This window comes from Psammomys obesus, unplaced genomic scaffold, assembly GCF_907164565.1.
Source record: "Psammomys obesus unplaced genomic scaffold, mPsaObe1.curated_primary_1811, whole genome shotgun sequence".
NCBI classification, from domain to species: Eukaryota; Metazoa; Chordata; class Mammalia; order Rodentia; family Muridae; genus Psammomys; species Psammomys obesus.
The window spans coordinates 2,029,756-2,050,861 of NW_026592636.1; the positions used below are offsets into that span (position 1 = coordinate 2,029,756).

Genomic DNA, 21,106 nt, shown 5'->3' on the forward strand with positions numbered 1-21,106 from the left:
ACATGAGGCAAAACTCATGACTAGCAGCCCCAACAGCAACGGCGGTACCACTCTAGGTGTGGTGCACTGTCTCTAGCACACTCAGGACCCTCTGCAGAACCACCCAGTCCATCCTGGCTCAAGGTCTACTTCCCTTCTAAGTTCATCTCTTACTTCTGGTCTACACCCTCTGTCTGTTTTTTTATGCACTGCCTCATCCTAGCTGCCTGCTTCCCTCACTGAAGCAGGGTTCCAGACAGTCATTCTTTGCAGAGGAACCCTACCCCCACACCACCCCCACACCACCACTCAATGCCCCTGGAGTGAAAGTTGTTCCAAACAGTACTATGTATCTTCAGCACAGATTTTTTTTGTTTTTTCTCTTTGCAACCCAGGGCCTCTCATGCTATGCACTTGTTTCATCCTGACCCATACCTCTAGTCTTTCAAGACTTAGTGTAGAACTGAAATTTAATAGCTTACAAATTATTTTTTAAGGTTTATTTATTCATTATTTATACAGTGTTCTGCCTGCATGTGAGCCAGCAGGCCAGAAGAGGGCACCAGATCTCACTATAGATAGTTGTGAGGCACTATGTAGTTGCTAGGAATTGAACTCAGGACCTCTGGAAGAGCAGCCAGTGCTCTTAAACTCTGAGCCATCTCTCCAACACCAGCTTACAAACTCTTAAGTCTGTCTGTGATAAAAGAAGACAATCTACCAGGAAAAATCACAGGGGGCCATTCACATGGACCCAAACAGTCACTGTGCTGTTATTTAGGACTACTTGCAGGACTCAGAGGTATTTATTCAAGACTGGTCCTGTGTCTCAGGCTGGCCTTGAACTCAATGTGCAGCAGAAGATGACCTTGAATTTCTAATGCTCCTGACTCTACCTCTGGGGTTTTACATATTCAATTTACATAGTGCTGGTGAGGGACCATGGCTTTGTGCTCAGCTGGTAGACGAGCACTCTACCAGCTGAGCCATACCCCAGCAGCACAGTTACCACTCTTCAAGATACCCGCCGTCCCATTTAATATTCAGAAAAGCCATCGAAGGTGAGCTGCTGTGACTCTCATCTTACAGGTGAAGAAAATAGGCACAGGGGGCTACATCTACCAGAGCCACAGAGCTGAACGGAGCAGGGCAGGATTCAGACTCCAAAGTTGGGTTCTGGAGCATGCCACCTCATCAAGACACTTCACAGGGTGGCTGGAATGCAGGCAAACATCTCCTATGTGTTATAAATACTCCCTCCTCCAGGAATTGTGGGTTAAAAAAAGGTTGTAGTTAGCCAGATGTGGTGGCACACACCTTTAATCCCAGCACTCGGGGAGTCAGAGGGAGGAGGATCTCTGTGAGTTAGAGGCCAGCCTGATCTATAAATCAAGTCCAAGATAGCCAAGGCTACACAGGAAAACCCTGTCTCAAAAAACAAAACCAAAAAGTGTGTGTATATATGTATGTGTACATGTGTGCGTGAACGTGTGTTCATGCGTGTGTACATGTGTGTTGGTGGGGGTAGTACGCATGTGTATGTGTTCGTGTATGTGGGATTGCTCCAGATACATGCAGGGGCCAGACCTCAATATCAGCACCTCCCTCTACCGTTCCCCACACAACTTTCTGAGAAAGATCTCTCACTGAACTTGGAGCTTGCCCCTTTTGGTTAGATTGGCTGGCCAGCAAGCTCCTTCATGGCAGGCAAGAGCTTCCTGTCTCTACCCTGCCTCCCCTCAGCATGGAGTTACTTTTTCAGAAGGCTATTCATACACACAGCTGTGTATAGAACTTGGAACCAGCTGAAACCTAATCACCATTCACCATGAAGACTGCCCAGTAGGGAGATACAATGAAAAGCTTACTTTTTCTGAAGTTTACGGTTTTTCTCAGCTTGTCCTCCCAGTTTGCTGAGTCCCAAGGCATCTTGAGATGAATTTTCTGTCTCTGTAACACCAGCTACAAGGAAGCAGAGGCCCCAGACTAAAGTGAGTCAACATGGCTAAGCAAAATTCAGGTCCAGAGGCAGTGTTAAGCTTATACAAAGAGCTATTTCTGACCAAACAGCCCAGCAAACTGATTAAAACAACACACCTGGCATATCTGAACTGTTAGGCATTGTTCTCTGGGTCATATCTGCTCCCCCTTCGAGGGCCCACGTTCCCTAGAGAAGGTATGTGGGAGATGGGCAGACACAGCAGGCACCCATAATCACCCCACACCCTTGTTAAGATGCTTACTGCAAACCTACCAACCTTGCCCTGGTGACTCCTTGCCCAGAGGCCCAGGCCGGCCCTTTTCCTTCTTCCCAAACAAGCGACCAATGGAGGACTTGATGCCCTTCTTCTTTGGGGCTTTGTGGAGGGAGTCTTGGCTACTATTACTGCTGCTAGGGTTGCTCACAGGACCATCCTGGGAACCTGTGGAGCTTCAAGAAAAGAAAGTGGACTTTTACCAGGAGCTGTGTCACAACACAGGAGTCGATGCCTAGGCACTACAGTACTCTCCTGGGTTGTTTCTGAGACAGGCTTTCACTCTAGCCTAGGCTAGCCTGGAATTCCTAACAACCCTGTCTCAGCCTTGAAAACACTAGGCTTTTAGCCATGAGTCACAATACCCAACCAGACACTACATTTTAATATCTACTCCTCAGAGTTCCTAAGATGCATCAAGTCTCTCATAGTATGCTGTGTTGTGACACAGACTGCCAAAGATGCTGAGAAGGAAGGTTGGTTTTGAAAGCCCAGCTTCTCTAGGACTTGACATTCCTCTTAAGAGGAGGTCTCACCTCCAAACAGCAAGTGAGGGAGCAGCAGAAAGGAGATGTCCATGGGGATGAGAGAAATTAACTGCTGGTCAAGAATGATGCTTATACCTGCAGACCTAGGTGAGAGCTGCCATTCATATGCCCTCTCCTGCTCAGGACAGCATAGAAACTCTGCAAATGGCCATGCAATGACTGTCATCACAGCAACCAAACAGGCTCCTATTTTTCTGACAAGAAGCATTAATAAAGAAGTGGGGAAAACATAGACTGCCCAGCAACTTGGAGACCCAAGAAGACAAGAGAATACAAGACGCCGGGCTGTCAGTAGAGCAGTACCATCCAGAACCACACAGGCACGTGAATATGAACAAGGCTGTGAGGTCCTGTTGCATCATTCTTTGCAATGTTGCCCAGCAGGACCTTCTGCTGGGAACTACCTGAGGCAATGGCAGAAACTTCAACTGAATAACCTGAAACTCTTTAAAATCTATGTTTTTTCCAAGTTATGATTAATATTCTAAAATCCCAGACAAACACGGCTCCGCATGGGGCTGCTGTTCTCAGCACCACTTCTTACTTCCTCAGGTCCCTGATGTCCTCATGGCTGACCGTGTGCAGCGCGCCCTTGTGCAGCCTGTCTAAGTGCAGGGGCCTCGGGGAGGAGGGGGGGGAGGTTTCACATTTTATCGTCGTCTTGTCGTCTCGTACCTCTTCTCTGGAAGCTGGCAACTAAGGGCAAGATAAGGGCAAGAACAGTGAACAACATACTAAACTCCAACTTAAAGATCTATTAGCCACTTTCTGCTAATACAAGAAGACTTTTTTTTTTTTTCGTAGTTTTGTTCTGAGATGGGACCTTGTGAGAACACTACCTTAGCCTCCCCAGTACTGGGGTGCCTGGGCGAAAGTCTACATTTTAATTTTGGCTCATACCATCTTGAGGACTGCTATCCAGAAGGGAACCAAAACCACAAAGCAATGTAATTCACAGCCCATCTCCCTGGGAAAAGTATGAAGCAGGCAGGCACAGAACACTAGCAACTCCACCCTGAAGTCTAGGCACATCAGAGGCCAACGTTATTAAAGGCTAACACCCAACAAGGCAGCCAAGACCTGATTCACACTATCAATTGCATCCTAACCGAAACAACAGGGCAACCAGCTTTCACTGACCAGGAGCTCTAACAGGCTTCCTCAGGCCACTCCGTGGGTGCACTGGGGAAACAAGAGTCTTCCCCAGCAAGTGGCCAGCACCTTCTTGTCTGCAGGATGGGAACACACAGAACAACTTGAGATCATGAGCCACACCCGTGTGCCTGGCTGCATTTCTGGGTGTTTGGACTGCAGGTTGTATGTGGAGGCACATACGCTAAATAAGACCTGTGTTTTAGACAGAATAATCCTGCATATGTCATTAAGATGGCCATGAGTGTGTACTGAGGAATACCGGGTGGAGGGTCCACAGCAGTGAGCAACTTTATCCCGTTTGGGTTCTATGGATCCACCTGCACAGTTTTGTTTCATGAAACATGGCAAGCATCGGCATACACAAGAGGACTGGCAGCTGACAGCTGGAATGGCACTGAGCAGCACTGGGTCAACTGTAGCCCAGTAAGGCTAAGCTTCGGTAGCTCAGGACACTCACTAGCCAGCAGCAGATAACATTCTGCATCTCCCTGTCAAAGATGATCTCAAAACACCAGTGGGCATCATAGACCAGAGCCAGGCTCTGAAGGGCACATGCTCAGCACACAGGAGGCCAGGGTTCCATCACCTCCTCCCCAAAGCCACAGTGGCTAGAAACTTCGGAGAAAATGTTAAAAAGTTAAAAGGCTTAAAAGTGCGATTATTAACACAAACCAAAGACTCAGGAGCAATCCATATGTGGGGGATGGGAGCTATCATGCTCCTGACTGAGCACAGCCTCAACCCACAACAGCTCTCAAGCTGGTCCAAAAATCCTGCCAGCAACTTCCAAGTGGGCCCTCCATGCTCCTTCGAGAAGGGATGGCACTAAGACTCTTCAACATTACCAAGTAGGGAAGTGACCTTCACTTGGCAGTGATACTAAAGGAGAGGCAGTGTACAACACAATGCAGCATCTAGCCCATGCCTGGCTCTGCAGACCAGGTCTCCATGCTGGAGTGAGTGTGGCTCATACACTGCTTCCTCATTGCTACAAGCTAGCGGGGCTGAGAGGAACACCATACAGGGCAACTGGGCAGTTGTGTCGCTGCAGCCACCTTGAGTGGCATGGTTTATTTGGTTGGGGGCAGGGGATAGGAATGGGTCTTGTTTGTATCCCAGGCTGTCCTGGAACTTGTGACCTTCCTGTTGTGCATGGGCACTATTTGAGCAGCACAGGTAGATAGCCTTTTTGTTTGTTTTGTTTTAAAGAAGGCAACAAACCACAGCACCAACAGGGCAACACTCATTTGCAAACTCATCAGTGGCAGGTGAGGACAGAAGTCACAACTTTTCCATAGTGCAGCCACTAGGAAGGTTGATGACAAGCCCTGGGCTGGAGCATAGAAGATCAGAGGTAGAATGTCTAGGTCAGCTGCCAAAACAACTGCCAGCTTTTCCCAACTTTGCCCAGCATGCTGCATGCACACCAACTTCAAGGTACTACCAGGGAATCAGGGCAGCTGGCAAAAGGCCCAAGGGCAAAGTGGCCACCAGCTCAGCTTTTGAAGCCAGGCAGACCTGAACACACACCTGTACCCCACACCATGACAGAGAAGCTTCAGTTTCCACACTGATAAATGGAGTAACTATGATGACCTGTATCCCACAGGGATACATGCAAGAGTTAAGACAATGCTTCCAGCACTTGGGAGGCTGAAGGGAGAAGATTCCTGCGAGTTTGAGGCTGATCTAGGCACCCAGTGAGTTCCAGGACAGTCTGAGCTACAGACTAAGACCTTGTCTCAAAGAAGCAAAATTGCTAAAAATGAATAAAAAGGCAATGCCTTGGCCACACACTAGGCCTAGGCTTGGCACAGGCATGAGCTCACTGTTTGGCAGCCCCAGCCTTGCTCAGAGTGTACCCCTGCAGCTCTACCTCAGGAACTCTTCCTCTCAATTCTGAATAGCAGACAAGCATGCAATGATCAGACACAAATGCTTCAGCTCCAGTATTTCAGGGACAGGCTTCCCACATGACCACATCATGACATGAAGAGTCAGCACTAAACACTGCTGTGAAATGTCAGTTACTTCTCTTCACATCTCAGTAGTATGTCACTCATGAAGACATGGGGTGTGTAAGATCAGCAAGTGATTTACCTGTCTCCGGTGCTTCCTTAAGTCACTAGGCTGACAGATGCGTGTGAAGAAAGGAGAGAGAAAGCAGGTTTACTGCACTTGTTGGGGAAAAGATACAAGGACTAGTGAGGCAGGGCCAGAAGGACAGACACAGGCTGAGCACTGAGGAAACATCACTGGAAATAAACATTCTCAAGACAGTTAAAAATTAGGCAGGTTTCCCAGGAGGCAATACCAGTTATTACTTGGCTAAGGCTAAGTCTGAACATAGGCATTTCATTAAAATCCAGCATTCCATGTAAGGAAGGACTCTAATGACCTTCACCCTAAACCAGCCTCTGCAGCTACTTACAAACAAACTGGAATTTAATAAATTCTATCAGGAACTGTTACATTCTGTTATAAAGTCAAACAAACCAGTTCTGAGTTAATTATTTACCGAAAATTTGCATAAAATCCCTACCTAGAATTTTATTTACAACTTTTCAGCTGTTTAAAGCAGTAAGAGCAAAGCTTCACCCATGAAAAGATGTATGAGACTAGTGGGGTACCATGGAGAGCCTCTATGTCTTACAGAATGCACAGCTTCTGGTGAGAGTTTATCACAGGCAGCAAGTTTGTCAGCAGGTAGCTGAAAGCCATGTGATGCCAGAACCAAAAGGGGCTGTGTCTGTGCAAAGCTTCCATCAGTACCACATGAGATGGATCATCTCTGCATACATCTCTCCCCTGCAGAATCACAGACCTCACACCCTTTTCTGCCTGTGGATACATGCAGGATACACAAGTAACAGAAAATACATTCTTCACATGAAGAAGTCCAACAACCCACTCTTCCAGCATACTACAGCAGATGTGCACTCCATCTGCAGGAGCTACAGGGGGACTGTCACAGCACAAGGTGCTAGATGGACGCACAGGGATCTGGGGTCAGGAGCAGATGGAAATAGACTGACAGCCAGCAGGTGGACAGTCTAAGCTGAAAACACACACACACACACACACACACACACACACACACACACACACCTATTCCTAAGAAGCATTTGGAAAGAGAATGAAGCCACAGACCACACCATGAAAGTTAAAGATCTTAACCACTGCACTAATGAGACGTATTATATAGCACATCAAAATACAACAGACTATACTATTAAACACATCATTAAAATGTAATTACATGGCCACTGCCAGTACCATGGAAACTGTAAATGAAAGCAGCAGTAAGTGCAGGATGGCAGGTGGCTGGCTTACAGACTGCGTCTGAGTTTAGTATGTGGGCTCTCTGGACCACACACACCAAACCCTCAACAGTCCCTGGGTATTCTGAGATCTGCACACCTGGTCACAGAACTTCTGAGTCAAAAGTGGCCCCAAGCAGAAGATGCTCATCTGTTTTGGCTCCCTAGTCAATGGGTCTTCTGAGTGACCCTTGTGCCTCAGAGCTTAGAAACACCCATTCTGTGAAAGGCTAAGGGACTCCTTTGCACATTTTTTTTTTTTTTTTTTAATGTGTTAGGGATGGAGCAAAGCCTGGCATAGGCTAGGCCGTGCTCCCTTCACCACTGGCTTCCATGCCAGGCTTTCTATACCTCCTCCCACATGCAACACCTCCCCAATCATTTCTGCAGAAAACAGGCAACATAGCCTCTTCTGGATGGAACCAGATCCCTGCCTAGCATCCCACAACTAAGTAGTAACATGCTGGTTTGGTCATTTAAGTATTCTAGTTAATTTGCATTATTGAATAACTAAATACTAGTTAATGTAAAAAAGAAAAGAAAAGAAAACAGGTTATTACTATATATCCCTGGCTAACCCAACTTACTATGCAGAATAGGCTTGACTCAAACACCGAGAAATTACCTGCTTCTGTCTTTGCCCCTATAGCTTTTACAATCTGGAATCTCTTGGAGGAAGATGTGACTTCCATGTGTAACCCTTCCTCTGCAGGTTGAGACAGCAAAGGCCCCACTTACCAGAGTCATGACACCTAGCCTGTCCACCTCTCGGGCAGGACTGTGAGGAACCCTTCTTGGTGTGGACCGGCCACTGCCTGGAGGAGAGGAGCCTGCAAGCGAGGAAGCAGGGTAGGGGGGGATGGAGCTCATTGATCTAAAACGACCAAGATTGTCCAAGCTTCCACTGCCCACTCTGCTCTCGATCTCCTCTGCCCGCTGCTCTGTATTCTCCTTCTCTTCTTGTATCAACCTAAAATACAAACAAGAGCAGTTGGGCTTACTTCATCAGGAAGCCCTGTGTATATCCAAACAGAACAAGCCCAATCTAGCTGGGGGTGGGGGTTTTGTGTGTGAGCCCAGCAGTTTGAGGCTACAGCAGGAAGAAGGTGCCTTCAAGACCAAGCTAGGTTACAGGAGGAGACCCTGTACCTAATAGCAAACACTGGTGATGTTAGCACTGCCAGGCTGCCTCACTCCACTGATTTCTAGAATGCTCCTGTGTTCTTACTAACACTGCTGAAGGTATGCTAGGCACTGGATGGCAGAAAAAAACCCAACTGCTTCTGGTCCACAGAATGACCAAGTTATACCCTCACCCCACATACCAGCACCTGCAGCTACTATGTCTGTCCTTCAGGGACCAGCTCTTGGTAGCAGGGGAGTGAGGTAGCAGGTAGCAGGCCCTGTTTTTGTATGCACAGAAGGATGAAAGAGTTTCTCCTCCCCCAGCTTGGTGCAGGGAGGAGGCCAGGTTGCCAGAGGTAAAGGCTATCTCAGAACCCCAAGAGTTCTGAGGCTGTAAAAGGGATGTTGACCCCAACTATGGCATGCTTTCCCATAAAAGTAAACTCCTACAAGACGCATCTCTTGAGTTTTCAAGTGTACAACGTCTCAGACCTCATTTTAACAGCCTTGCACCTGTACTGCATCTACCCCAGTCTCCTTTGGTCACCTCCCAGCCTTCTTCCACTGTCACACCTCCAAAACATCCACCCTAGTCTCACCTCCATCTTCTTCCACTTTCTGCTTTCTTGTTTGTTGCTCTTATTTTCAGAGTTTCATGTTCCATATAGCCCAGGCTGGCCTCAAAATTATTTGTTAAATCTAGGCTGGCCTCCAAATTACTTGTAATCTAGTCTGACCTTGAACTACTGCTCCTCCTGCTTCCACCTCCCACATCCTGAGATGACAGATGTATGCTATTGAACCCTGGTCCCTACTATCCTTGTATCCCTTATTATACAGATATATACCTGATCTCTTTGTTGATGGCGTCCAGCTGCTCCTGAAGCATCATGGCCAGTGTCTGTGCATCCGCCTGCCCACTGGGCGAAAGCAGATCAACTGAGCTGAGAAGAGTATCTCTGTCATCTTCACCATCAGACACATCCACATCACTCTCAAATGCCTGTGCCACATTTGCCAAAACACTTGCTTGTTGGGCCCGTTCCCAATCCTGTTCATTGAGGGTCTGCACCTACCAACAAGAACACTATGTCTCAGCAAGCAAGAGTGACAGCAAGTACTCTAAAGGACAGGAAAGGCTGCTATCAGAAATGTAAATAATTTTAATGTAGGCCAAGGCTTTGGAAAGATGCCCATGCACCTGAGCTGCTGCTAAACAAGAGGCACCTGACAAAAAGGTAGGCTGGGCACTGTGGAGCATACTTGTAATTGAAGCACCTGGGAGGCGGATGAAGCGATCGGTCTAGATTCAGGGACCAGCCTGGGCACATGCTGAGCCTGTCTCAAGGTGAGAGAGCAAGCACGCATACTGTGATAACGGCTCAGACGCTCATCATCTATACTCAGGTCCCCAACTTTAGTAGAAATTAAAAAGAAAGCCTAGTAGCATATGAAGGGGAGGAATGATGCGCTGGGTGTGAGATTTCCCAAGCCTGGTATAGATAAGCACCAAGAAAAGCCAGAGGAGAAAAGCAAAGCAGGCACCTGGGCACAGCCAGTGGCCAACAGTAGTTTCCTAGGAGAGTGGGCGGGGGGGGGGGGGGCACAGGAAGGCCTATACAGAGGAGACCCCTGTTGTGATCACTGCCCACAGCAGCCAGTGTTAAATCCTCCTTGTGGTTAATGACCACCTTCCTCTCCTCTCCCCTTCCCTCCCAGCTGGGGACTCCCTCCCTACTCTGTGGATGAAAGGCCAGGGTTCATACCCTCGCCTTTCCTCCAGAAGTCTGTGGCTTCCATAGACTTCCTACCATGCGACACCCTCCCTCAGCTGGCTCATCACCTTAGATAAGAACACACCTCAATCTCTCATCTTGAATCCACAAAACCTTACCCTGCCCCAACCTCTTGCCATCCCACTTCCTTGCCCATCAGCAAAATCTCTCCAACAACTGCCCATCTATCTCTGTTCCTTCTTCCCACTCACAAGGGTTCATTCAACGTGTGCAGAGCACCTTCCTCCAGAAGAGCTGCTCCAAGGCAGTGCCAACCAGGCCTTAACACTGTCTTGTCCTTTGTTCACCTGCTTATCCACGTTGTCAACATGCACAGACTCAGGCTTGGCTGCTGTCCTTCCTGGATAGGCTGCTCAGATGAGCCCAGAACCCACCCTTTCTGACTTGTCATTCTGTAACACTCTACAGTTCAGGTGAACATGGTACCCATCCCCTGCCTCCTGCTTATCTTCGGCATACTCCAGTGATTTGGAAATACAATCCTCTCTCCAAGTGGAGGACAATCCTATGGTCTCCATGTGAGGACAGATCACAATGACTCACAGTAATGGAAGGAACATAGCTGACAGAAAGGCATGTGGCTTCCCAGACCAGGTAGTGAAGGACCCGGGCTTCCTCCTGGCTTTCTTCAAATGTAAGCGCTGAAGAAAGCCAGTGGCACAGCACAAGGACCTCGGGGAGTCAGGTCCATCAGCAAGGGCCAGAAGCCTTTGGCACATACTATATCCACACTGTCAAGCCTTCCCCATTTATAAGCACCTGAGTCCCTGATTCATGCTGTTCTGAATCCTGAGCCCATGACCTCCATGTAGCCATGCCATCAACATAGAACTTCATGGTAATGGCCACAAACCATTAGCTAGGTACATACTGTACTGTTCACTGCTTGTAGCTGTGTACTACTCTTGAACTCATGGCAATCCTCCTGCCTCAGCTTCCTGGGTGCCAAGATTATAGGTATGTGCTGGGCCACCACATCTGCCATCACTTACTTTTATTTACTACTTTAAGTACATACTAATTAGCATTAACTTAAAGGATATCTTATCAAAAATTCTGTTCTTAAAGAAAGAACTAAAACCAAAAAGCAAGCATACCCTAAAAGCAAGCTCTTAGCCAGAAAAGCCAAGGAAAGGAACATGGGGGAAGAAGGAGACCGAGAGTCTGTCCAAGAGGAACAGGTGACTTTCCGCAAGCAGAGGCCTTGCCTTGGAGGGCTCATCCCGCAGCGCCGCCAGCCGGCCCTTCTGGGGGCGCCGCAACACTGCACTGGTGCTGTAAGCATCCACATGCCCGTCGGCCACAGGGAACCTGAAGTCCGGGACGCTGCCCAAATGGGGTCGGCTGAAACATGGGAAAAGGTGGGTTCAGAAGGAAGGTAAAGTGTCAAGTCGGAAAGGTCTCCAAGGAGGATCCCCCTGAACCTGTGTGAGAGCTCCTGACCACCCAAACTTGGCCAGGAAAGCCCACTCAGCTACTACACTGGGAGGAGGGGTGGGTGTGAACATCTGAGGCCCATTTGAGAGCCGCCTCCAGGTCAAGGGTATACCTAGATGACACCTATTGCCATAACCTGCTCTGTGGCTGTTCCATTGTGTCAAGTTCAAACTGGGAGAAGCTAAAGTATAGGGCTTAACACAGCAGTGCAGTTAGGGTCACAGATTTCTAGAAAAAGGGACAAGGCTGAACTACCAAGGAGGATCTAACCACTGACTGTACCTACAGCATGATTCCAGTCAAGAGTTCCAAGCTGAGGAGCTGAGCACAGCTCTGTGTTAACTGCAGAGGAGCTGAGGGCTGCTAGCCCTCTTACATTCCATGTTGCTCTCAAGCTTACCTCACCAACTCTAACCCTCACCTCTCTCCACTCAGTGGAGCAGATCATAGCAATGTGACTTACATCACTGTTAAGTCCTGTGAAACTAGCCCGTGGCACCCACTAGATGCCTTGTGCCTGAACAACTCCTACCCAGGGTAGGGACCAAGCCTTCCAAACAGGGCAGCTCCTCTCTGTTCTACCCAATGTCTCAACCATGGGGGAAGATAGTGGGCTACTGAGAGGCAGTCACACTCCTGTCACCTGAACTGTCAACCTTCAGGCTAGCCAAACATGAGCACACTTTCTCCATCTTAAGAACTCTTCAACTCCTCTCCTTCCTCTCACATCTAAAACTCCTTGTTGAGGAAAATCACATATTAGCCAGCTGTGATGACATGCACCTGCAACCTGGCATTTGTGAAAGCTGAGAGGATCATGAATTTGAGGCCAATCTGGGCTACAAAGGGAGACCTTATTTTAAAAAGAAAGTGGACGCAAACATGTGCACACACACAATTAAAAATAAAATATATTTCTTTCAAAGAAAAGAGAACAAGTCTCTTACAGTGTTGCTTACTAGCTCCTAACCTGATGGTCTGATGCTGTCACAGTGATAGCACTAGTCTCTCCAGCACTTTGGCCATGACTCTGTCCCCATGGCCCTTTTCATATCTTCCAGTACAGCGACCCATCTTTTGAGACTCTCCCTTTGGCTTTGCACTGAGGGTTTCTGGTTCTGTAAGGGCACCTCCTTCTCCTGGTATAAAGTAGGCCACGTAAAAAGAGGCTGCAGGAGGCCTAGCTTGTAAAACAACCCAAACTCCAAGTGCAGAGGTATCTACACATGACCACCCTCCACTACCACACAAACAGACACACTGTCTCCTTGCCTGTTCCAAGAGGAAATCTGTTTACTACCCAATGGTGTCACTAGGTGACTACCTTGTAACCTCTACTGAAGATCAACTCTCATAAGAAATAAAACCAGAAGAGTAAGACCCAGAGAGAACTGCTTCCACAAGAAAAGACAAGAATGCTTTAGGGTTGTATACTAAGCACATGGCCATCATGAGCTGGCTCCTTTTACATGATAGTTCCAAACACAGCACTGAACCCACAACCAGTGGATTCTGAACAGCTGCCCACAGCAGTCCCTCCTGCCATGTGACTTCTCTATGAGGCCTGTCCTTCCACTAATCATGTTTTTGCTCCTGTCCCATCCACTAGGCAACTCAGCCAGCAAAAGCAAATACTAAGAGGCCTCTCCCCACCTTCTGAAGCTTCACTGTGCTGCCCACAGAGGCAGCAACAAGCCCTAGCATATGCACACAGCTGAAAACTCCATCTGTGACCACCATACCCGTGATGAAGTGAAGAGCCTCTCAGTCTCATCTGGTCCAGCTCGGCCCTCAGGGTTTCAATATTCAGGACAAGTTGGTCCTAAAAAACAGTACACAGCTTCTATGCAGCTCTCTCGTATGGATTGGGCACCTGTAAGGTGCATTTCAATTCTGAGAACACTGCTGAGTCCTACAGTAGGCAGAACTTAGGCCTCCAAATCCATGGATGCCCTGATGAATGAAATGTAGTACTCCTGGTCATAGGAGAGTTAAAAAGGGACAAATGCCAGAATGTAAACTGCACTGACTGTATAAAGGACCCACCCTCCCTAGCCCACAGGCTGCCAGTTCTTATTGTCTCTCACTCCAACCCACCCAAGAGATCACTGCTGGCCCGGTCTCTTACAGAAGGCCCATGCTAATGTTAGTCTCAAACAGACCTCCCCAAGGACCTAGAGCTGCACACCATGTGCACAATGTGCTTGTAGGGCATGTTCAGCGTGCTCTCTGAGGAGTTGCACACAGTGAGAACTAGAAGAGCCACCAGGAGGGAGTGTCTCAATTCCCTCCAAACACCTGTGGTCACTATCACTGTAATAACTCGAGTCAGTTCTTCCTGGATCACTCACTGAGTCAGAGAGTGAGGTACCTTATCATGCTGTGCCTCTTCCAGTTGTTTCTTTGCATTTTCAACTTCCCGTAGTAGAGAATTCTGAAAAAGAAAATGTCCTTCAGGGTTGGTTCTTTAAAAGGGTCCATGTAACTCACTGGCTACACTTGCTTAAACCAGAGAGCAGCTCTGAAAGGACCTGACTATGGGAGGCACCAAGAGCAGGGCCACAGCCCAGTCAACCAACATCAACCATGAGTAAGATCAGATGCTGGTGTGACTGTCCGTGTGTACAACCTGTTTAAGAAGTTCTTCACTAACCCAGCTTCTTAGAGTCGTCTGCCACGCTCACAGCACCACACTTACTCGTGGTGCCACACTCACTAATAGTGCCACACTCAGTCATGGTGCCACACTCACTCATGCTGCCATGCTTATGGTATAAGGGCTTTTGCTGATAGCTGCTTATTAGTTTAGGTTTTCTTTCTTTATTTCTTTTTTCCTTTCTTTCTTTCCTTCTTTCTCTTTCTCTTTCTTTCTCTTTTTTGGAATGACAATTATGAGCCATTGATTTTCAGATTTGTTTTCATAACCTCTTGCAAGTGGCCTATAGTGACTTTTGGATTTGGGCATTCACTGGTCACTTAGGAAACACAAATTTAAGTTTCACACGCAAAGTTAAAAGACAATTCCTATCCAAAGCCAGACACTGCATGTGTAATAAAAATGAAAACTGATTCTCAGTCGAGTGCAGGTAAGGGTGAGGTTTGGCTAAAGCTAAGCTCTAGTATAGGGACCTGTGAGCCAAGCCAGCTAGAGCCCATTTCTGTCAAAAAAAAAAAAAAAAAAAAAAAAAAAAAAACGGGGGGGGGGGACGACAAAGTTTCACTGTGCTAAGTAGCTTTATATCAACTTGACACAAGCTCAATTCCTTGTCAGAGAGAAGGGAGCCTCAACTGAGAAAAATCTCTCCATAAGATCCAGCCATAGGCAAGCTTGTAGGGCATTTTCTTAGTCAGATTTAATGTGGGAGAGACAGGTGGATCTCTGTGAGTTCGAGGCCAGCCTGCAGAATGATGAGCACAAAATGACATGATTAAACCAGCACTGAGAGCGAAATCTATTTTATTTCCTGGACCTCTGGAAGCCACTGGCTTTCTCCATCCTACAGGTCAAGACTGGTACTCAACACTGGTTAACTCCAGTCTCAGGGGACGCAGTAAGCCCTCTTCTGACCTCTTTGGGCACCAGCCATGCAAGTAGTGAACCGACACAGAGTGTAGGCAAAACACCAATAACTAAATTTAAGGAGGGGATAGATATACAAACAGCACTCAAATGAGGAGAAAAGCAGCCAGTCACTAGCTAGCTAATGTCTCCCCTATCTGCAAAAGAGCATGTTCCAAGACATTTTCCTAGGGCTCACAATGGTTCATCTGCCCACCTTGTCCTCCAGAGCCGCCATTCTCTCCTTCAGATGCAGCTGCAGCCTCTCGTTGGACTCTGAGAGCAGCTTGTCCACAGTGTCAGAAAGGCGCTTATTATGTTCCTCGTTCATCTTTTCTCTCTGCCTTGCCTAAAACAAGAGGGGAAAGCTTCCAACTTCAGGCTCATGTCCAACACTTCAGAAGCACCAGGACAAATAGTCACCAGAGGATGTGCTCCGTCATGTCATCCCCAAGGGACTTTCAGGTGCCAACTACCCCTGGGACATAAGAAACTTGGGACAATCTTGGAAAGGCTGTGAAGCAGAAGAGGCTGCCGATTTTGCAAAACCAATACCTACACCCACTTCAAGAATGTCACTAGTCTCTAGCTCTCAAGTGTACTTAGCACAGTTCCATGAAAGGACAGAAGAAATTTGATCAGTCCATCTGCATATTGTCCCAAGAATTTCTCTGTGTATGAATAAAAGCTTAGATCTGGGTTCAAGGGGAAAAAATTAAATTACCAAATGAAAGCTAATAAGCTGATTTTTATGGTCGGCAAAGGCCCAGGGCAACTCTACCTACACACAAAACTACAAATGACAATGTAGTAACTCTACAATGTGCTAACACAAGGCTAGAGCTGTGCCTGCTCAGCACATAACCAGGCATACCTCACTCAGGTCTCACCACCTAGACAGGGCTGAATCCTCAAGGAAGGGCTGCACCAGACCCAGCAACCCTGTGTGGAGAAGCATGGGTGGTAGCACCTCCCAAGGCCCTCAGAGTACGCCTAACAGAAAGTAACTGCCACATGTGTGGAGGCTTCACAGGTGGGCTCCTGACAGCCTTCTCTGAAAGTGTGCTTTTTTCTGTTCACCCCTAAACACTCTCAAAGCCAAACAGTTGGAAGTTCAAGTGAGATGTGATTGTCTGATCAGGGCTCAGTGACACTGTGTATAAGCCTCACAGGTTCTGTGACAAGGTGCCTAAGCATATGTTGCCTAAGAAGCTTAAAATCATCACTTCCCAGTTCTCCTAGTTCTCTGCAGCCTTAAACTGATGGAAAACACTGGCTACCATGCTGTGCAAGGGTTCCACAGTCACATACCCATAAGTAGGGTCTAGGTCTGCTTCTTGCCCTGTGTCTGGATCCCTCTGCATGCCTCTCCCAGGACAAGCCCTACAACCCAGCTGAAAACAACACTCTCCTAGCTGTTCTCTAAAGAGCCTTGGTACTCCTTCTGCTCTAACCCCATTAAATCCTAAGTGACAATTCAGGACCTAAGAACAGGGTCAGCGCTCTAGCCTCAACATAGGATTTCAGCCCCTCACGCTGAACAGGGACAATAACCTAAGGAGACAGGACCCTGTTCTGAATTTTAGATCTCCCTGGCTAGCACACAGGTTCAAAGGCAGAGATTTTCAAAGTGTGGATCACAACCCTTTTGAGGTCAAACAACCCTTTCAAAGGGATTGCAAATCAGATATTTACATTGTGATTCATAACAGTAGCAAAATTACAATTATGAAATAGGAAGGAAATAATTTTATGGTGGGGGGGTTACCACAACATGAAGAACTGTATATTAAAGGGCTAAAACATTAGGAAGGTTGAGAACCACTGCTCTAGGGAGACCTGACAGTTCCCTTGAGGGGACAGAAAAGCAAGAAGTCCTCTAGAACTCCAGGAGCCTGACTGTGCCTCAAGTACTGATGCCTGTGATACCTTTGCTGCTAGTGACACTGATTACAGCCAATATGTAAGAAATACACTAGTGCAGTCCAGAAAGACCATAGCACAGGTCCATGGGACGAGAACCAGATGGAAGGAGGGAGCTGTGGCAGAGAAGCCCAAGCCTGCAGTGGCCCATGTCCCACCTTGAAGCCAGGCTCAGCCCCATCCATACCCGCTGCAGTTCCTGATTCTTCTCCTCCAGCTGTGCCTCCATCTGCCGAAGCCTCTCTTCAATGTTGCCGTGTCTCTCCTCGGCCTGCCGGCAAAGATGAGAGAAACTGATATTCTTCTCATTGCATTCATGCTGGCTACACTACTGTAGCAGCAGCAAGCACCACATGCTGTGTGGATCATGCCAACCCTGGCAAAGGAACTTCCTCATATCCATCAGTGGCTTCAATGTGTACACTGTGAGGTGACTAATCTCGTGCTGACCTGAAGCGTGGTGGGTGCTAGTGACTGCCTTTCTGTGCCTCCCACCCTGGCCTGCCTTGGACAACCCATCCGCTGAGTGCCTCTGGTAGTCAGCATGGAGAGCAGGAAGCAGCAAGCACGCGCACAGGGCACAGTTCTACCTTCCTAAGCTTGGAAGTAAGCTCCAACAGTTTAGCTTCCTTAGCAGCAGAACTCCCAGAAGACAAAGGACCAGACTACAAAGTAACAGGACAGGAAGGACAGCAGGGAAAAAAAGAAACCAAGACTTTAGGAGGGGACCAGGGAGGGCAGAAGCAAGGTTCTGTTACAACTGACAAGGTCTTGGGTGTCCAGGGCTAGATCCTAGAGTGGGTACAGAGCCCTCCTCACCAATAGGATGCTCTGTCTGGACCCCTCTCCCATCCCTCCCTAGCAACTAAGCCCAAGCCTGAGAAACAGGACTCCTGCCACAGATACATCCATAGCCTCTCTCTGTTCATGCTGCTGTGCCTCGAAAACAGAGCACCTACACACCACTCTCGAAGCTCCTGATTCCTGCCTACCCCACTGTGGATAGTGAGAACCCAGAGGACATACACCTTAACAACAGTAATGGAAAAGAAATACAAAGTATTGTGGTATGCACCTGAACGACAGCTATTCTGCTGGCTCAGACAAGAGGGTCATTCGAGGCAGGAGTTTAGGGCCAGCTTGGGCTAGACAGTGAGACTCCATTTCAATGTGCAAATAAACATTTTAAAGTAATTTTTTTAAAGAGTATATATATATATATATATATACACACACACACACACACACACACACACACACACACACACACACACAGTATACAGTATTCTGCCTGCATGTGCGCCTTGTAGGGCAGAAGAGGGCAATAGATCACAGTATAGATGGTTGTGAGGCACCATGTGGTTACTGGGAATTGAACTCAGGACTTTTGGAAGAACAGCCCATGCTCTTAACCTCTGAGCCATCTCTCCAGCCCATTTTAAAGTAATTTTAAAAGGATGAAATGATTTAAAAACTGTGTAACTGTCTTTAAAGACTAATGTCATCTTCCTTTTTCTGAAAAAAGCTACAGCCTTTCTTCAAGTTGGTAAGAGAAATAATCCAAGCAGCAGTGACTCTTGGACCCTGACACCAAGGACAGCAGGGTTCACCTAACAGGAGTTTGGTGACTGGTGGGGAATAAGAGTCTTGAGCTACACAGAAACAGAGGCCACCATACAACAGCATGTATACTCTATGGATGCAAGCGCAATGACTACACCATCAAGGCCTAGCGTGACCCCACGTGTCCCAGACGCACCTTGGACAGTGCAGCCACCCTCTGGGCCAGCTCGGCCTCCACCTCTGGCAACGTCTCAGCTTTGCGCAGGGTCTGCTGCAGCTTCTGCTCTGCCAACTCCAGACGTTCTTGCAACTGGCGGTTCTTGTCCTCTGTCTAGAAAGGGTACAACATCAGGAGCTTGGGCTGCTGCTTCAGACACCTGACAAAACAACTTATGGCTTCAAGACTTTTATCTTTTTAACAAACAAAACAAATGCAGGTACCTATACTTAAAGGAAAGTGTGCTATTCATGGGAGTTGCTCATTCTGACAGAGAATGAGTCATTGCAGAGAATGCTGTCTTCATGAAAACACAGTCCATGGCCAACTGCTCTGTAAATGTTGGATACAAAACTTACTACAGAACATCTAAGTAAAGTGGGAAAGAACCTGTGCAAGTGGGTGAGTGAGACACTGGGGCCTACTTTCTGTGGACACTGCCACCGCTACTCTGTGTGTGAGGCACAACACCAACTGGGCCTCACCCTAGCTTCTGAGCACTGCTTCATGGTAACAGTTTTCACAGATGCCTAGTTTATTTTTGGTCAAGCAATGCCCTTCACCCTTAATAAAGTACTTCAAGCAGCCTGACTGGGTTTTTCTGCTTAGCTCAATGTCCAGAGACCACATGAAGAACAGGGTGACAGCCAGCTCCTATCACCTCTGACTTCTAATGCTGCTGCTGAGTGCACTGTCAACGATGGCAACAAGTTTTTTACCACTGCTTATTTAGTGAAAGGGCTAAAAAGAAGCAACTAGCTTCTAACGGCATAGAAAGGGCTGGCTGCTGTGCAAGCAGGCATCTGAGTTCAGTCCCCAGTATCCACATTAAGAAAAGGGTGTGTGAGTATGCAGCAGCACATGCTTGTAATCCCAGCCCTGGGGAGGCAGACACAACAGGAACCTTGGTACTCACTGCCCAGCAGTCTAGACAATACGTCAACTCCACATACACAAAAAACCCTAACATAAAATTACAGTGGAGAGGCTAGAGAAACAGCTCTGTGGTTAAGAGCATTCGCTGCTCTTTCAGAGGACTCAGGTTTGATTCTCAGCACCCACATTCACTGGTTCACAACTACCTGTAACTTCAACTCCCGAGGATCCCATACCCTCTTCTGAACTTCACAGGTACCTACCCTCACACATGCACATACCCACACACAAGTATACATATCTGAAATTAAAAAAATTTACGGTGGAGAACAACAGACAAAAGACACCTGACTTTGACCTCTGGCCTCCACAAGCACACACCTCAACATACAGGTGCACATGTGCAAGCACACACAAACACCCACAAGCACAGGTACACAAGTACGCCCACACCGAAAAAAAAAAGAATCAAGGTTCTATAAACTGTTAAGGACTAATTCACAAGAAATAATGACATTTGGACTTGATTTCCAACATGCAACATATTACAGAGGAAGGGTCTTCAGCTTCATAAACAATTAAAGCTAGAAAGGGGCCCACAGAGCCCAGTACCTGTCGGTGCATGGAGTCTTTATTTGCAATTTCATTTTCAAGTTTGTCATTGAGGTCATGCACAGACGTGGCTTCACGCTGTGCAGCGAGGTAGCGTTTCTCAAGGGTGGTGATTCTTTCCTCCATATCTTCCTTCTGGGCCATTGCCTGTGTTGGAGATTCAGAGGGAGATAGGGATGATAAATGCAGAACTCATCAGAACACACAGGAGACAGAAAGAGACAAAACACACCTCAAGCATGAAACTGCTGTTCCCCCAACGAAAGCTGTTAGTTTCTTTGAAACTGAGTAAAAATGGACTTACTTTAAGCATATTCACCCACATGATCAGCAGCTTTGCCTGTCAATCTGCTCTTGTCACCAAGCATGTACTTGACTACACAATACTAATAAGAAACCATATGACACTTCAAGCATCCAAGAATCTGAAGGCACCTGTAGTGAAGGTGCAGCCTGTGTCTGCCCAATCAACAACCAGGCTCATACAGTACTGAAGGCAGAATCACTTCATTTTCTTGGGTAAGAGCTGAAAAGACTCTTGTGTTGACAAATGAGACAGAAATCAGCAACAAAGCCAACGTTACAAACCCCAAACACTGAGACTAAGACTAGACTTTTGGCATGTTCCGTATCTGTCTTCCATCCCCAAATTCTTTTAGCTCCTTCCCTACTTCCTAAGTGACTGCTGGCTATCTCTATCTATCTATCTATCTATCTATCTATCTATCTATCTATCTATCT

At 47.4% G+C, this 21,106-nt stretch overlaps 1 protein-coding gene across 10 annotated transcripts in view; it reads right to left on the minus strand.

Annotated features, from left to right (window-relative positions):
• The window catches only part of Ppfia1 (PTPRF interacting protein alpha 1), a 77,637-nt gene that overhangs the window by 21,658 nt on the left and 34,873 nt on the right, over positions 1 to 21,106 (minus strand). For 7 of the 10 annotated variants that reach the window (XM_055614671.1, XM_055614675.1, XM_055614674.1 and 4 more), the window contains exons 8-20: positions 20,366 to 20,512; positions 18,857 to 18,991; positions 17,285 to 17,368; positions 15,392 to 15,523; positions 13,987 to 14,049; positions 13,358 to 13,437; positions 11,387 to 11,522; positions 9,231 to 9,454; positions 7,996 to 8,227; positions 6,038 to 6,067; positions 3,327 to 3,478; positions 2,238 to 2,410; positions 1,848 to 1,941 (exon numbers count right to left, since the gene is read on the minus strand). In XM_055614671.1, the coding sequence (XP_055470646.1) occupies positions 1,848 to 1,941; positions 2,238 to 2,410; positions 3,327 to 3,478; positions 6,038 to 6,067; positions 7,996 to 8,227; positions 9,231 to 9,454; positions 11,387 to 11,522; positions 13,358 to 13,437; positions 13,987 to 14,049; positions 15,392 to 15,523; positions 17,285 to 17,368; positions 18,857 to 18,991; positions 20,366 to 20,512 (1,682 nt within the window). The remainder of the gene's footprint in view (positions 1 to 1,847; positions 1,942 to 2,237; positions 2,411 to 3,326; positions 3,479 to 6,037; positions 6,068 to 7,995; positions 8,228 to 9,230; positions 9,455 to 11,386; positions 11,523 to 13,357; positions 13,438 to 13,986; positions 14,050 to 15,391; positions 15,524 to 17,284; positions 17,369 to 18,856; positions 18,992 to 20,365; positions 20,513 to 21,106) is intronic. The other 3 variants (XM_055614677.1, XM_055614676.1, XM_055614670.1) reach the window with 1 other exon arrangement.